At 38.2% G+C, this 17,577-nt stretch overlaps 1 protein-coding gene across 18 annotated transcripts in view; it reads left to right on the top strand.

Moving 5' to 3' along the window:
• PIGN (phosphatidylinositol glycan anchor biosynthesis class N) overlaps positions 1-17,577 on the top strand; it is a 116,642-nt gene that overhangs the window by 14,586 nt on the left and 84,479 nt on the right. For 16 of the 18 annotated variants that reach the window (XM_026079870.1, XM_026079882.1, XM_026079877.1 and 13 more), the window contains exons 2-5: positions 1,770-2,029; positions 6,056-6,177; positions 7,338-7,436; positions 12,386-12,492. In XM_026079870.1, coding sequence (XP_025935655.1) covers positions 1,803-2,029; positions 6,056-6,177; positions 7,338-7,436; positions 12,386-12,492 — 555 coding nt within the window. In that variant the 5' untranslated portion in view covers positions 1,770-1,802. Of the gene's footprint in view, positions 1-1,769; positions 2,030-6,055; positions 6,178-7,337; positions 7,437-9,683; positions 9,848-12,385; positions 12,493-17,577 lie in introns of those variants that run through there. The other 2 variants (XM_026079880.1, XM_026079881.1) reach the window with 2 other exon arrangements.

Raw genomic sequence — 17,577 nt, 5'->3', positions numbered from 1 at the left:
GGAATATACACCAGCAAGCATCTGATTAAAGTAACTGCTTTGTTTAATAGGGTATTTAGCTGTGTCAGTTTAAAGCATGAGTACTCTTGGTTCTCTTATCAAAAAACACAACCACAGCAAAAGAAAAAGCCTGATGGAAAATAAAACTGACCGAGTAGAATAAGGTCCTGTGTTCAACCTGATGGTATTTTTGTGACTGTCTGTGGCTTCATATATTTTAATTTCATGCACAAAATCTGAGTGCTTAAAAATAAAAAGCTCAAGTGCTTAAAAATGAAGAAACTGATATTTACAAGTATTTGAAGTCTCATTTTTTGGACATACAAGTTCCTGCTTAATGAAATGTTTTTATTTAATCACTTAACTATGACCACTAGATGTCTCTCTTCAAAATGCCTTAGTTATCTCAGTTTTGATTGCTACCTGTTTTTTCCCCCTCAGTCTCTAAAATGAGAAAACTTTGCTATATTAATGTTTTTGATTGAGGTAGAGATGATTGCATCTGCATTTCAATAGGAAAAATGAATGAAATTGCAAGTTACGGTTAAGTTATGTGTAGACCTGAATTTTCTTTTGATTAATAACAGTGAATATAGCTGCTTTTTTTTTTTTTTTAATAATAATTTCTGAGTTTTGGTCAGAGTTAAGGTTATGTGGTAGTGAAACTTCTTCTGTGCCTGATAAGAATAATCTTACCATGTGATGGCTGGCTGTGTCTGTCAGTGGTCATATTTCTAAATATTGAAGTTCTGTAAGTAATAAGAAATGTGTATATTGTCATTTAGAAATGCTAACTAGTTTCTGCAATGGGCGGTTTCTTTTAGAGGGAGGTGTGTGCGTGTATAGGCAATTGAATAGCTGAATCTTTCTGGCTGTTTGGAACGTCTCTATTTCTAAATTGGTGCTATTTGGGTAGGGCTGATAAATAATCAGCTTATATTTAAATAAGGAAGTTCGCAGCTTGGTCAAAACCAACAATACTTTTCACTGAGCCAAGCCTCATTCAGGCTAAGATTCAAAACTTATCTGAATCAATATGTGTGTTTGCATTGGCTTCAGTAGGCTTCAGACGAAACCTTGAGTATACACACCTCTGCCACACGTATTTCGAGTGTACCTATTACTTATGCATACTTGTATCCCTAGGCTGACTTCAAAGGATGAAAGGTTGGAAAGCATATACCGTTATTCAACTGAAACAGTCTTCAGCTGTTGTGCTTTTGTCATGTCTTCTAGAGTAATAGTGTTCTGCCCTTAAACAGGGCTCTGGTTCTATTAAAATTTTCTTTGTTTTTAGACGGCATATAATGAGCCCAGAACTGATAGTGAATCTGCAAAAAACTGCTTTGAATTCACTGTAGGGATCCTTCGGCTTTTCTTAGCTGTCTTTGATTTGTATCTACCTAAATAGACCTCAACACTGTCAGGCAATCAGCCAGGTCAAGGTAGTCCGTACAGGTGTTGCATTGTCTGATTCTTGTGTCATTGAAGTAATAACATAAAACTGCTGAATACCAGAGAATCTGGCTTGATTTATGGTCTTGTGAAGTCACCTCATATCTCATGAGATGCTGAGACATGATGACTCTCTGTAAGTCTGAATCAGCAATGCATTTCTGACCAAAAATAGAATTTCTGGGGGGAAAAAACATAAATAGAGCTCAATTATGGAATTGGATAATGTCTCTAGTTATGGTACTCCCTTTCTATAACAACTGAAATAAATATAAGTCTCATCTGATTAATTTCTTTTTCTCACTCCCTCTCAGTGTTGAGCTTTGCCTTACAAGGCACCTGTCGTCATGGGTATACCAGTGTTCGTATTTGCTGGTCTCCTTGTGCATTGTGTCTTCTTGGCCTCCATTTTTGACATCTACTTCACCTCCCCTCTGGTTCATGGTATGACTCCTCAGCAGACTCCACTGCCCCCCCCAGGAAAACGTCTTGTACTCTTTGTCGCTGATGGTCTGCGGGCAGATTCCCTGTATGAACTGGACAGCAATGGTACTTCTCGAGCACCTTTCCTGCGGTAAGTCCATCTGAAAATGCTTCTGATCCAGAAGATGTAGCTAAATTTGCAAGTAGAGACAGTTCTATGTGATGTTGAAAGGGAACAAGAGGGACAAAGGTAATTGTGGGGCCTTGGTACCACCTTCCCTCTGACTTGTGTGGCAAACTTTTGCAGGGTTGCACTCTCCAGAAATGAATTTATTCATCTTGGTGCCCCCCACACTGTTATCATCCCTTTTAAACCATAACCAGAGAGTAAATTAAGTACTGTTCTCTGAAAACAGCAAATAGCCGGTAATCAAGAGTAGTGTGAACTTTCTCCATTTGCACCAGCATGGCATCAATTCATTGATGTCATTAATTTAAACGACTTGAGTCATTAATTTAAACGACTTCCTGGATGTTCAATTTAGCAGGAGCTGTTTATTAACATGCTTGTCTTCTAGTTCTAAGCTACTGGTGAGGCTTTTTTAAGGAGTGATTAAAAAAGATGGGCCGAATGAATCTAACAACATGCTGCCACTTGCCATTTGTTCCATCTTTCCTGGGAGCATGACCCACTGCCTCCCTTATGCTATTGCTAGCATGCGTCTCATTGCTTAATTATGTGATTTGGTTTAAGATTTTGGGAAACTAATGCAGCCACAAAGGAGTGCTAGAAGCCTTTTCCTCTGAGTGCTTAAAGTTCATATTCCCCAGCCTTCCTTGTTTCCTTCTGTCAAGGTAAGTATATGATTGTAAGTCAAGTAATTTCCTAGACTAAAAAAAATGGACAATATTAAGTAAGCCTACTCTTGCGTCCTAGTACTGATTTAGCTTGAATATCAAAACAAATCCAAATAATCATTCATCTGGAGCTGTTACAGCATTTTCAGTCTGCTATAGAAATCTGAGGAAAATCTTCTTGTACTGCAGCACTTGTCAGCATACATGGGATTACTTGTAACTGCTCTTCCTGTTGAGCTGCAGTGTTTTTGTAAGGTGCTGGATGCCACTTGCAGCTTCTGCCACATCAACATGAGTTTTCCATGCCTATCTTGGCAGTGGACTTCATGGCTTCTCCAGAGTAGTTTTTTTTCATAGCAGTAAAAGTGTTGGTCTTTTGCACAGTCAGCAAGCTGGGAATTCTGTAATGCCCCATCACTAGGAGCAGTGATGAATAACAACTAGGGAAGAGTTATACTGGATATTTTGCTGTTAAGTGTCTTGAATTTTTTCAGGTTTAGCCATTGGGTGCTATCACGCCTATCTAGGAATAAAAAGGCGAACCGTATATTGACTTTCCATACAAACCCTAGTGTTGGGAAGTTTGTAGTTTTGCTGTCTTTTCTTTACCTTGTTTGTGGAGTTACAGAAGACTTCTGTTTTCCAAAATCAACAAATTGAAACATTGTCACCTGCACTGAATATCTAGGGGAATGGAGGGGAAGAACTGCCTTACAACTGCTGAAGATGCTAAAGGGTCAGTGCATGGAATAAACTGCCAGTGAAGTTAGCAGTGGCATCTGTATGTATCTAACTCTGCCCATAAATACACATGTGTGTATGTGAGAGCATGAAAGGAAAGCACATAGCATGCTCTGCCTTCTGAAAGGTGAAGGGCCAGGTCATCCCAGGGGGTCTCTTTAATTCTATCATGTATACTGCTAAAATTGAGAAGTGAGAGTCTCCATGTTTAATCTCCAAACCCTTGAGCTGTCCAGCTTCTGTAAGTTCATCTTATAAAAACAGGCCAACTAGATCAGATGTTAGTTGCTGGAACTGTGCTTTCTTTTTCATTCTTCCAAGTTATTACTGTCTGAGTTTGCCCATTTCAAGAATATTAACCCAAAATATAAGCAATTTTATGTAAAAGCTCACTTTTTTGCACATTCATTCCTAAGTGTCAGGTGTTCAGTCCCTTATCTGCTTTATCGTAACAGGCAGCATAACAGCCAGACTACTTGTCTCATCTGGGTGGAACACTTTGGGAACCACTGTTCTGTTAATGCGGAAAGATGATCTTTAAATGAGCAAGGGCCGTTCTTGTTCTAACGTGCTATAAATGGAAGCCAGGTTTTAGTAGATACATAGGATTAATCATAAATATAATCCATTATGCTTGGAGCAGATTGCTGACTTGAGGTATGCCAGCTATCCGGTCTTTTCTCCTACAAAATTTCTTGAAAAATCCATCATTCAGCAGTGTTCTGAGAGCTGCAAGGAACTGCAGGCGGTGTCTTCTGAATTGCTTTGCTGCTGTGTTGAGAACTTTGGGGAAGACTTTTTTCCTTGCGTGGCATGTTTCAGCTGTATTATTATATCATGACCAGCATAGTTATGGGTTGCTAATGTCTCTGCTATCAAGAAAAGTAATTGTTAAAAAGATTCTTCTGAGTAAAGGGTTTTGAGATAATTTTACGTGGCTAAGTGATTTTTGAAAAGGTAAATGCCATTCTAGCTATGTTTCCTCTGCCTGACTTGTGTTACTGTTGACTTCAGATTCTGTAATGCAGGACCTCAGAAGTAAAGGTAGAGGATTACCTTTCAACTTAATAAAATCAGTTTCTTACATGTTGTCACTGCAGAGTGCAAGTAGGGCCAAAACTGTTTTATTGTAATAAATCTTCCACTAATGCTAGTGCAATGTTTTGATCAGTCTCCAGTGTGTGTGKGGGGGGGAGTTAGAAACCTCTTTAATTGATACTGAAATCCTTTTTCAAAGTAGTACTTGTTTTAAATATAACTTGTCTTAGAACCTAGTAGGGCATGAGCTAAGAGTAAAATGACAGAGCATTATATCACCTTTTTCATTCTTCACTCTAATATTTGGGCTATACATTTGAAATAGGCCTGAGAATGTGAGATCTAAGATGAGTTTAAAAACAAAAAAAACTGTCAACCCAGTGAGCTTAGTGTGAATCCTGACCTTTTAGACTGTTTTGAGTCTTATTTCATTACTGAGAATTAGGTTTGAAACAGTGTATACAGATCTTGTAATTAACAATTGAATAAAATCAAAGTGTGTTCTCTGTTAAAAAGTTTCAAAACATGAACTCAGAATCTACTGATGGGCTGTGAACACATCCAATAAAAATAGCAAATTCTGTAACTTATATTTTGAACAACAAAATTCAGAAGCTTCTACTGCTTTGTTTTGTTTTGTTTTTTTTCTTTTAAATCTTAAACATTAGTGTCAGGTATGTCCTGTTTATTTTACCTTGCCCAGACAGTGGGCAGTGAATCTTTCTTCCAGAAGATGGAGACAAGAAAACAGTGCATGGTAATTCTCACTGCTTGCTCTCCGACAGGCTCCAGCTGTTTATGTCTCCAGCAGACAAGAATAGCTTATAAGACTATCTCTTATGCTTGGGCTTTTGTCCTCTATTTTCTCATCTTTTTATCAATTATTGATATGTATGCACATAATATTTAGACAACTAACATTTCCATACATATGGTGAGAATGTATCCTCTTTCACTTTGGTGTAATTGTATAAAATATGAGGTTTGCCTGAATTTGTCCATGTTTCTCAAATGATTTGCACCTTAGGCTTACATTTGTTTTTAAATCCTCTTGTTGCTGACTTCCAAGATTCAGCACAGATAAAGAAGACAGATGTGGTCACAAGAACTAATTATAATTGAGCATATGTAGTGAATAAGGCAAGATTAAGTAAGGCGAGATTAAGCTAGACATTTTCAAGCTTAATGGAAGGAACAAAGAAAACACAATCCCAGACAGCAACAATTTGGTGGGGGGAAAAAAAGTAAACCGTATTAGAAAAGAGCCAAAAAATAACATATTAATTCCAATTCTAGCTAAACTCATCTCTTTGAAGTGGTCATGGTCCCCAATAATAATGATCTCTGTGGGATGTTACAATTTTTAACTGCTTGCAGGTTAATGTTCTGTTTGTATTGCTGCAGAGCAAGCTACAGTGAAAATTTGTTTAAATTGGGGCTCTTTGCATTTTCTGCCTAGCATTTACCTGTCACTCTTATGTACAAACTGTGGTACTCCCAAGGAGTCTTAAGCACCAACTACTTTTTATCCTGTTTTCAGGAGTATTCTAGAGAATACCGGCAGCTGGGGAATCTCTCACACCCGTGTCCCAACAGAGTCTAGGCCAGGCCATGTTGCACTTATAGCTGGATTTTATGAAGATGTCAGTGCAGTTGCTAAAGGTATGCTACTCCTAAAGCTTTGAATGTTGTCCTCCAAAATAATGTATTTTAGTGATGCAGTAGGGTTCTAAATGATTGCTAAATACCAGCATAGTTGTTTGTATACTAAGATTTTGTGGAAAACGTAAGCTTCTTCTGGAGGGATATTATTAACGGAGAATATTGATAGCTGTGAAAAATAGGTTCACGTGCTTTTATTTTAGAATAAGTTAATATTTTGCAACACAGTGAAATTTAAATATAGTGCTATTAAACTGTAAAAGCAAAGGTGACTTATGACTGGCTACTTCATGCAGCAGTTTTAATTAAGATTTGGGACATACTGGAAGATGGTTATGTAGATGTCATAAACAAGAAGTGAACTGCAGCATTTTATCTGAACCACATTGTTAAACTGAGTTAGAGGATCAGTAGCAAAACAAAGCCAAAACCCCAACTGCGTGTTTTACCCAGAGACAGCTGTCGCTGTGTGGTTGGTGGTTAATAATACGGAGCAAGCCCTCGCATTACTGGCTTGTTGTTTTGTACACTGCTCTGCCCTATCCCAGGCCCAAACACTTGTAGCGTTGTGTGTTGTTTTTGGAAAGGGGAGGTGAGGGGAATTTTCTGGTGTTGTCCATGTTTCTCATCAAAAGGGTTTTTATTCTCACATTTACAAATGTGGGTTTGGCAGGAATGGCTGTTAAGAGCATCTCTTTATGTATCTGTCAACTGCCTTGTCATGGAAACAGAAAATCTTGAAGGTTTTTATTGTGGAGGGGTGGAGCATAGCTGTTGGTAATATGATATATGAGTGTGTAATTTGTTGCCTGAGATGTTGAAAACTGAGAACAGAGGTCAGACACATGGAATATAGCATTGAGGAGAATTTTAGCTTTGTAAGAGGTAAACCAGCTGTTTTTTTTGTCTGTTTGAAACACTGCATAATAGGATTGGCTTAGGTTTTCAGCCCATTTCCTACTGAATGGGGCACTAATTGCAGACGGGCTGGAACTGAAGTAAAACTGAGACCTGCACTGTGGAATTCATTGTCAAATAATAGAGACTTTTAAATGCATTTTGCCAGCGCTGTCAATCTTAACAGTCAATGAGATGTTTTGGCAGCCCCATTGAAATCCATGTGTGTGTGCGTGTGTGTTCATGGTGTTTTTCTTTACCAGGCTGGAAGGAGAATCCAGTGGAATTTGACTCTATTTTCAATGAGAGTAAATATACTTGGAGCTGGGGAAGTCCAGATATTTTGCCAATGTTTGCCAAAGGTAAGGTTTAAATTTTGTGTATCTTTAACATTTGTCAGGTAATAAAATAGAGTCTTACAGTTTTTAAGAGTTAGAGAAGAGGGTGAATGAAGTATTTCCAATTTGTATGTTTTCACCAGTCTTTACAGATATCTCATTTCTAGTTTGTGAATTTGACAGGGGGTGGAGGAAAAAGAAGCAAGCCTTTAAAAAGGATATCCCTATCTATCACTCATCCATTCTAATAGGCCTTACCTAATTCTGTCGACATACTGAAACAAAAACACACCCATAAAGAAAAGGAACTAACGTTTTTTCTTTGGTTGAACATTAAACCTCTTGTTTGCCAGTCTGCAGCTAGGGCTTTTCTTTCTCTTGCATGCAGCCCCCAGTGAATCGGCTGATGGAGTTGGGCTCATGCCTGAGGTGGAGAAGTGGTTTAATGTGGATTAACTTCTATTTCAGAACAGTAATGTACAGAGAGAAGAACTGTATGCAAGTAGGAACAGCAAGGTACCATTCCTGTAGCTGAGATCTTTCCCCTTGTGGGCAGTGTGTTGCTGTTCTCAGTCAGCCCAGTGCACTTGGCCCTTGATGGGCATGATGTGTTTGTTAAGCAGCATTTCAGCCATTTAAAGGGCCTCTGAATTTAATCTCATTTTGGTCATGGAAAAATGGGGGTGTACGCACCATTTCCCTTAATCTCAGAGTAAACCGGGGAGAACTGAGAGGGGTACAAATTATGGGCAAATGCTGCTGTTGTATTTAAATATTGATATTCACAAACCAGAAAAAATGATAGGGAGGATAGCACTAGAATCTAATTTTATAAAAAGTGTATGTTTTTTCTCATGAAGAATCTTGAACTTTGTCTCAGCTCCAGTCTCTTCTCCTCCCCCCCACCAATATTTCCTACACAGACACTTTTTTTTTTTTTAACATTCTTGGATTGATTCTCATAACAGTTTATGATAAGCTATTAAAATATCTCCTGATAACTTACGCTTTCCCAGGGCCTCTGATTGCAGCTTGTATTTGGGAATCTTGTTATGGTGGCTGGGATGAGGGGAAAGGTAGTACACTGTCCTTGTGCAGATTATTTACATTTTTTGGAGCCATGTGTTCTTGGGAAAGTATTTGGTGGATTCAAGAATTTCCCCAAACTAGTTTTGTTTGAGTAAGAAGATAAGCAGAGGACTGGAAGCAGCCTTGATGTTATCTGGAGGGATGTACAAGGGTAATACCTACAGCTCCCGTGTGTTTCAAAATATGGCTTGTTCTGACTGGGCACCAGTAGTGGAACTTTAATCTCTTTTGCCCTCCCCCAAAATCCACTTTGCATGGCCTGTGGCTACAGTGCTTGAGAAACACTTAGTGCAGCGCTGTATTTGAGAAGCAGATGCTTTTTTGGAAAAAGGATTCTGGCTTATCATGATAGAAAAGTGGATTAACTTCTTTGAGTGGAGAAAAGTATTTCCCCTTTTCTCTTTTCCTCTCCAGTATAAGCTTTATCTTCAAGCAATCTATTTCTGGCCATGTATGGACTAAATAAATCCACTGTTTCTTCGTTAGAATCTTCCAAGGAGGGAGGAACCTTGGCTTTTTACAGTGCAGAAAGGAATGGAATCAAGTATTTTCAATACCTTCCTTCCCTCTTTCCCCATTGTGCAAATCAGTGAGTTGTTCGTGGGACTACTTTTGCTTTTGGTTTTGTTTCTTTTGTCATGCCAAAATGTTCAGAATTTTAATAACTATTTCACTGTTTTCATCGGATGATGAATAAAGGGTATAATAATGCTTGCTGTTTTTTGGCAGGGAGAGAAAAATCTTTTATCTCCTGTCATTGTCTGTGTTCTTAAGGTCCTTGTCCTGTCATAAAATAAATAGATATAATGTTCACTGCATATTTCAGTCAAATAGGCATGGATTGTATGGAGAAAGTAACTTGAAATGGTTAACAATTCTTTTTGCATATCAAAATATTGATATGCAAGAAATCTGGATGTGTCAAATTTTTTKGGGGGGGGAGGGGCAGCCCATTTCGTTTATTAGTGTTTTAGTCTGAGAAAATGTCTAAAGTATCTTCAGAACCAGCATGTGTCAGTTTCTAATGGTTCAATTTACTTAACCTCCACAAAACTAGTGTGCTAATTCTAACTTTATTTTTCATGACATTTTTACACTAGAATATGTATCAACTCCTAGAGAAGCTTTGTGACCTTGAAGTTATCTGCAAATAATGTACTTTAATATGTGTACTTTTTCTAGAATGCTCTTTCAGATTTTGAAGTTTTCTTCTAGACTTGCTAAAAGTTGAGATTTGACCTGTCCAGTCCTATACTGTTTTGTCATGGATCTGGGCTGGAGCATAATCCAGAGTATTAAAAGCCGCAGTGAAAAGGGAACTGAAGCTCTTGCTTCTGCTGAGGGAGGTAAATATTAATCCTTTGCACCCAGACTGTCACTTACTCCATGAGTTCCCATTCTCTCTCTTGAAAATTAGCAGTAAGGCTAGGGGCATTGCTTAGCTTGAGCCCTGAGCAGGGTACCGTCAAGACCATGGGGACAAACAGGACAAGATTTCAACCTTGGTCAGGGTTATTCTGGAGAGATTGCGCACCTCAGTGTTTGTATTTGGATCCAAACAGACCCGTTGCGCTCTCTTCTAGTTCATTGTTCCTGCAGTGCTCCAATGCAGCAGAATTTCTCAGATTCCTCACCCTGCTCTGTCGTTTGGCAATTTTCTGATGTCTGAGCTCTGTTGGTTCTGCACCTGACTGTCCTTATGCCTTTGTTCTTTTTCCCCCTCTCTTGTACCTGTAAACTTTGCTAGTAAAAATCTCCCTCTGGTCTGGGCTCTGGTGACCCACAAAAGGCTTATCAGACACAGGAGCTGCCTCACTAGCAGAATTAGAGCTTTGCTTCCTACACGACATAATCTTGTTGCAAGAGGGAGGTAACTTGACCTGTAATCCTAATATTTGAATCTTCATATTGAGGGCTGAGACAACATGCCAGGCAGAAGTCTGCAGTAGGGACAACTGACAACTGGACGTCAGAAACTTCTGTACCAGATATTTCCGTTAGTGCAGTAGTAGCACCAAACCTAGTAGAAGTCTGCACTCACTTCTAAAGAAAGTTTTCATCTCTGGATTCCTTCTGCTTCCCTATCCCTTCTTTGCTACCTCCTCCCATTGTCCCTAGATTTAAAGGAAATATCAGGCATGCCATTGCCTACTACCTTTCAAAAGGCAGAAATACAAAATATTTTAAGCGGTAGGCCTAGTAGACTGTGCGTTTGTTCTGTTTTGTTTTTTTAAATCTTCTAGCTATGCCAAGCACTTCAAAACTCTCCTAGGATCTCCCTGTTTTGCCACTGCTTTTATCTATATCTATGTGGGGTTGGATGTTTTTTTTCCTCTGGGATGCATAAGTAGTAGATGTGTTCCTTTACTGCATACTTTTCATTTGGCTGTCATTTGCTGACTTTGGTATGGTACCTCTCAAAGATGTATTTTTTCAGGTTTCTTGTAACACTGCGGAAAAACAGTACAGCACTGTGCCCTCTTAAAACATCAGTCCTTCTTGCAGTGATCACCACAGCTTATTTTTTCTTCCTTTGAACCCCTTTATCTGCTGAGTTGAACTCCTTAATGGATTTTTTTTAATGCCTTGGAGTATTTTGTTCCTTTTCTTTCAGACTCAGAAACTGCAAGGAGTATTCTGGGTTATAAGTAGTAGTAACATCTGAGGAACAGGGGGAAGCTGTATCAGGTATCTGTGCTAGCTTTCATCTTCCTGGCCAGAAATACCTGTGTCACTTATGTGGATTTGGACATAATCTTGGAAAAACAGCCCTCTTTGCCTGGGATACTAGTTCACTTACAACCCTGGAAGTCTACAAAACTGCATTATATAATTGTGACATTGAGCAAATCGGCTAGATTGTCTGGCTATCCACTGACAGAAGAACATTTCCCCTGTGGGAGTTTACATAGACATAGTGGAAATAGCATCCCCAAGCTTTAACAGCTCAGCCATTGACTGAGGAATTTCATTAAACCTGCCTAATTTCAGATCTTTCCAGAATTTCAGAAGTTCACTTTCTTCTAGGTCTTCATCTTTATTTCCCCTTTCTCTGCTTTGCTGTCTTTATACTGGGTATGGAGTGAAATTGCCTTGTCCAGATGCTGTGTTTTCACATCAGTGAACCTACTGTTGTATTTTATGCCTGAACATAGTCCGATAGCTCTCCTTTTCATATTTCAAACCCATATTTTAAAGTTACAGGCCTTGAATATTGTCTTTATATAGTTGTCCGCTTGATTTTCAGTACTCGGTTGCCTTCCAGGGTTGATATACAGTAGCATCCATCCTGTCACTTTCCTTACCTGTGGTGTATGGTGACAGGACATTGTCTTAAATGATTCAGTTTAATAACTAAAGGTTAAGAGTCTGGGGTTTTGATACCGTAATCTGTCTTCTATCAGGTAATTACTAAGCAGTGTAGTAGCATGTTCTAAAAAGACCTCTGTATGTTCAAATGAGACCCTGGATGCTTTAAGTAACCCTCTGTTAAGTTTTCCAGTGAAACTCCTTTCTTCAAAATTAAATTCTGTATCCGCTTTATTTGCTTTAATTGGATTTTGTTCTACGCTTATCTGCTTTTCCATACTTTATTTCTTCACCTGAACATAAAGGATGACATTGACTCTCACCCCCCTCAGAGATGCTGATAAGCTAATGACTTAAAACAGTATCAAGGCTTCAAAGAACACAAATGACGGAGTAATTTAAATTAAGGGAAAATCTATTCTTTTCTCTTTTCTTTTTTTCCCCAACTTCTCTCAGGATTGTCATTCTCGGTGTGTTTCTGCTCCTGTACATTAATATTCATATATTTTCAATTAAGAGAAAAGGAAGAAAACTTTTTGCTGTTGTCTTGCATTCCATCTATATTGTTTTTGCAGGTGCTAGTGGAGATCACGTTTATACGTTTTGTTACACAGCAGAAAGTGAAGATTTTGGAGCACAAGATGCAGCGAAGCTTGACACTTGGGTTTTTGATCATGTGAAGGTGAGCAAAGACTCTTTTTATGCTGCCTGTGCATAAAAAGCACAATTGGAAGATGATATTAATTTTATCTTTGTCTATAGATCTAGGAAGTACAGAATTTATGAAAGTTCTGTCATTTGGGTCAGTAATTAAAAACTGCTTGAATTGATTATCATCACTAGTGTACTGGAAATTTAAAGGAAGTATTTGTCATTCAACTCTAATTTTAAAAAATACACTTTTAAAATACTCTGTTTTTCTCTGAAGCTTGCATATAATCTGAAACCTATCCTTTCAGAATATTACAGACCCTTCAAAATCTTGATTTTATAATAAGTAGTATGGTATGCTAGGGCCAATAAGTCTTGATTATGAAAAAGAAATGGCGAATATTCTTCTTGATTAACTTCTGTCAGGATTCTACCTACTATAACTATGTTTCTTATTGTGGTACATGTAGTTGACTCTTATCTGCTGTGACTTGCTATGCTGTGGCTAACAGAGGAGCCTGAGCTAGTTCTGTGATAAAGGCAGCTTAGGCCCTGAAGCAGCATAACTCACATGGTGCTGTGCTCAGCTGACTCGAGTCAATGCTGGGCTTTGACTGTTCTTTTCTGTGATGCCCTCACTGTACGTATTAGTATCCCAATGCACATAGGTTGGTTTTTAATTATTTGTGAATGCCTGTGATCATGCTATGCTATCCCACTTGACCTGGATAATGAAATGTTGGTAAGTGGGTATTGGCTTAACTATTTATATCAATGGAACTATTAGATGAGTTTTGACTTTCTGGATCTCATAATAATGTTAAATGCAATTTAAGATTTAATAAAAATTTCCCACAAGATCTTTGTACTGTATTAGTGCAAGCCAAGGGTGGGTCTGCTTTAAAGAATGAAGTAGGTGGAAAAGGATTCATTATAGTTTGCTAATTCTCAAAGAAGTGATTTTTCTGAGTCTGCAAGTGGAAAGGTATTTTTTTCTAATTGCCATCCTCTCCCTGAACTTACACTTTTACCAGCTTGCATGTTGTAATGTGTATGAATAATACAAATCAAATTAGGCTTTTAATTTTACTTAAATAACTGTTGTCTTAAAGTTACATCCTGCTGTGATTTGGAGTTGCACAGGTATTTGAGGGTGGTACTATCTTTTTCTGCTTCAAAACACCTCACAACATTTCTTCTTTCAGATTATAATTATACGCCTACTGGTGACTTCCTCCTTGGAACCATCACCATTATTTTAAATACATATTTTGCCTATCTAAATTTCATGCTGTTGAATGGGTGGGACTTGAATGACTAGTCTAAAATGCTCATTCCACTAATCATCACTTCTGTTGCACATCAGTGATTGCTTCAGAAGCGTGAAAGCTTGAGGCTGACTGAAACTGAGGTCACTCTACTATTATAATTCCAGCAACTCCAGTAACAATAACAATTTGAATCTGAAATCTGCTTTGCTTAAAATATTTTTCTCTCCCATGCAGAGTTTTGTCTTAAATACTAAATGACATATCATTTGACCCTATCTTGGGCAAGGTGGTCCCTAGGTTTCTGCCTCTGCTCCAGGAAGTAAAAGACACTAAGGTCTCTTTGCTGTGTAGTCAGCAGATCCCAAGGGTGAGGAGGGCTGCTTGTGGCTTCCTCTACCCAACAAGCGGATAGGAATAAAATGGGGCCTGAAGTTTGGGGCTGTGAACTCTGGCACCCTCAAGTTGCTCTTTCTCTAAGTGCTAACCAGCAATAACTCAATTGGTAAGGAGATCTGTGAACTGTAACTAGTTTATATTTTATGGATCAGAAGCAGATTGCTTATAAATCATGAGTGGAGGAAATAAAATTTATGATGCTTTGTAGTTCCTCTTATGCCTGTTCATGGGACAAAGTGACCCTGTCCCTTACTTTTATCTAGACTTAATTATTTCTCTGACCCAACTGTCCATCTTTTTTGCATTTATAGATGGGTTAAAACTCTTTGTGGAATTTTATTCTGTGGTAATAGTTTGAGGATGGCTCAGAGAACTAGATGGGTGCAGAGCTGACTAAGCATTTTTGCCAGAAGCCTTCAAAATAATTAGGGCACTGAGCAGAATTTGCCTTAATGTGGCCTAGCAGTTTGCAGTTAAACAACCTTTACCTGGGCCATGCTTTGAGTTTCTGCTGAAGAAAAAATTAGGGAGCAAAATACTGTAAGACTAGGTTAACTAACAACAAAAACATAGTAGGGTTTTTTTTTTGTGCATTTCTGATGTATTAAATTGTTTTTCTCAAAATATTTAACACTGAACTTTACATTTAGATCAAAATGAGTAAAATATCCCAGGCACTCATGCAGTCTTGAAGAGGAGAGTGTGTCAATAATGCATGTTTTAATTTCTTAAGTGTATCCTAACCTACAGCCATAAAAAGTTGACTTTTTCTGACTCAAATGGACATGGAGATGCAGATGGCAAACATTTCTCTTCTTCTTTGAACATAGTACTTTGTTTTCCTTTTGGTGGCCCCTTTTTGTTGGAAGAGGGCTGTGCCAAGACTTCAATTTCTCCCTTCTAGGCAGGGTGGGGATTGGAATTGAGAACTGAAAGATGTTAAACTCTGAATCTCTGCAGACAGAGTGTCATGACTCAATGCTTACCTCTGCATCTGGATTTCAACTCAAGTAGCTCTAACTAGCAGTACAGTGGTGGAGTGATTTATTAAAATAGGCATAGCAGTCTTGTGCATGAGCATGCTCAATTGATATAAACCTGGCATATATATGTTTATCCTGCCTTTGTACATTTAGTTTGCATCTAAAAATTGGCATAGCTATTTAAACCCTTGCATGAGCACAAATCAGCATGCACTGCTTTAATCAACCAATTCAATTAAATTGTCCTGGATTTATATGTGGAGGGGCTTCATGGCAGGAGCAAGTTTATATGTAGTCTCTCTTTCTCCTTATGCATCCATGCAGTCAACAACAATTGATCAGTTCTATAAAACGAACCTGTTTGTAAGGAGGTTTCTCTCTGTGGGAACAAATGGTCCCCCCCCAAACTTATTAGACATCTATGAAACCTATATGTTCTTCAGACATTGGTAAATAATGTATTTGTTAGACCTTCTGGTCTCTTTTTTTTTATTTTTCTTTTTGATTTCTTCCACCCAAGAAGGGATATGATATGAAGATTTCATGTGGTACTAAGATTAGACAGTTTTAACCAAACTTCTTGTGTAATATTTTAATTAGTACTTGTATTATTATGGATCAACTTTTTGTTTATTATCACTGGTCTTATTAGACTGTGTATCAATTATAGCCAGGACATTATTTGTTGTTATTTGTCAGAAAAGTGAAAAGCTGGTTGGAATTCAGGAGATGCATCATCTACTCCTCATAAAGCTTTTCTTTAATATATTTTAGAGTCGCAGAAAAATGTAGGTTGGAAGGGAGCTCCGGAGGTCATTCAGTCTAACCCTCTGCTTGAAGAAGGTCCAGTTAAAGCAGGTTGCTCAGGCTTTGCCCAGCCAAACTTTTGGCATCTTCAAGGATAGAAACTCCACAACCTCCCTGGTCACCTCTTCCAATATCTGACTACACTTATGGGTTTTCCTTATCAAACTGGAATTTAATGTGTTTCGAATTGTCTGTTGCCTCTCGTCCTGTCACCAGACACCTCTGAGCAGAGTCTGGCTCCATCTTTTCCATACCCTCCCAGCAGGTAGTTGTAGACAGCAACTGGATCTTTCTGTAGCCTTCTCTTATTGAGACTGGAAAAACTGAGTTCTCTCAGCCTCTTAGTGTAAATCATGTACTCCAACCCCCAAATTGTTTTGGCGGCACTCTGCTTAAATACGCAAAGGAGGTAATATCACTAAACAGAGCAATTAAAAGGTTTAAAGGGGAAATAAAAAAAAAAAAATCAAGACAAAATAATGTAGCTAACGTATAGTGATGTCTTGGAAATTAGTGTCAAGTGGCTGTAGATCTTAAGTTTTGCAGATAATGAGTACCAAAAAGAAGAAGTATTTAGTATGCTGCAGGGAGATGTAAGGTTACTGTTGGTAACCACTAGAAAAAGATTAAGTGTTTATTGCCCCTTCCGTTTGCTGCTGTCCCACTTGCCAACTCATCATCTTTATCAGCCTAAGATAACTCTTTGCAGTGAACTTCCTGTTTGCTTTTTTTGGTAGACTTCTAAAAAAAATGTTTTGTGGGATGAAAAATTTGCTATTTGCTCTAGGAAAAGATGACGCATCTTAGATTACACTGTCCTTCCTTTTGTTGTCTTATTCTTCATTAGTCTGAGGTTAGGCAAGCTGTTCTGACTGCTGCTGGTCTGGGTTAAGAGGCTTCTTGTGCTTAGGGAAGTGAGGTATCTTTGGAATGTTGTGGGAACCCATCTAGTGGAAAAGAAGAATTTCAGGCCTTGCTTTGCTCCTGGAAAATTTTATTCATTCAATTAGTCCTTGACAGAAGAATACCTTTCTTTAAACGTTGATCTACTTTTTAAGTTTTAATTTCAGGAATTTACTATCTGTCTGTTTTGAAATGTTATTGGTGTGCTCTGGAAGGCTTTTTCGGTCTACCATCAAATATGTGCAGGTGGACACCTATGGGAAACTGAAACCTCTAAAAAATCATTATATTGCTATTAAAACAATGCTATCAGATTTTGGGTTTTATCCTTATTTTAAATATCTGTGGACGTCAGTCATAATTTTGTTTGGAGAAGAGCTGAAGTTGAGAACATAATAGCACTTGCATATGAATGTCAGTCTGCAGTTTGTGTATATTCCGAAAAAGTCTTTACTTTCTTGAATTTACTTTTATTAAAGTGGAATCAAGTATTTGTCATGATTTCCTGACAAAGCTGACAATGGTTCTCTTGCTACCAGCTTGGTTTTCCTCTTGGTACAGTGACTCTGGTTTATATAATGTGTGAGCTTCAGTTTTCGGCAACACCACCATTATCACGAAGGCGTCTACTTGTTAGATTCGTCTTTCCTATCGTGGCGAAAATGGATCATTGTGTCTGCTAGCATTTTCCCTAGACTGCTGTATGAAATCCAAAGGCACTTTCATATCTCTTACTGCTACTGAAAGGTTCTCTGT

The sequence above is a fragment of the Apteryx rowi genome, unplaced genomic scaffold (genome assembly GCF_003343035.1).
Source record: "Apteryx rowi isolate R43461 unplaced genomic scaffold, aptRow1 scaffold_50, whole genome shotgun sequence".
Classification (NCBI taxonomy): domain Eukaryota; kingdom Metazoa; phylum Chordata; class Aves; order Apterygiformes; family Apterygidae; genus Apteryx; species Apteryx rowi.
The sequence above is the reverse complement of the archived record's forward strand: the minus strand, read 5'-3'. Positions and strand labels throughout refer to the sequence as shown.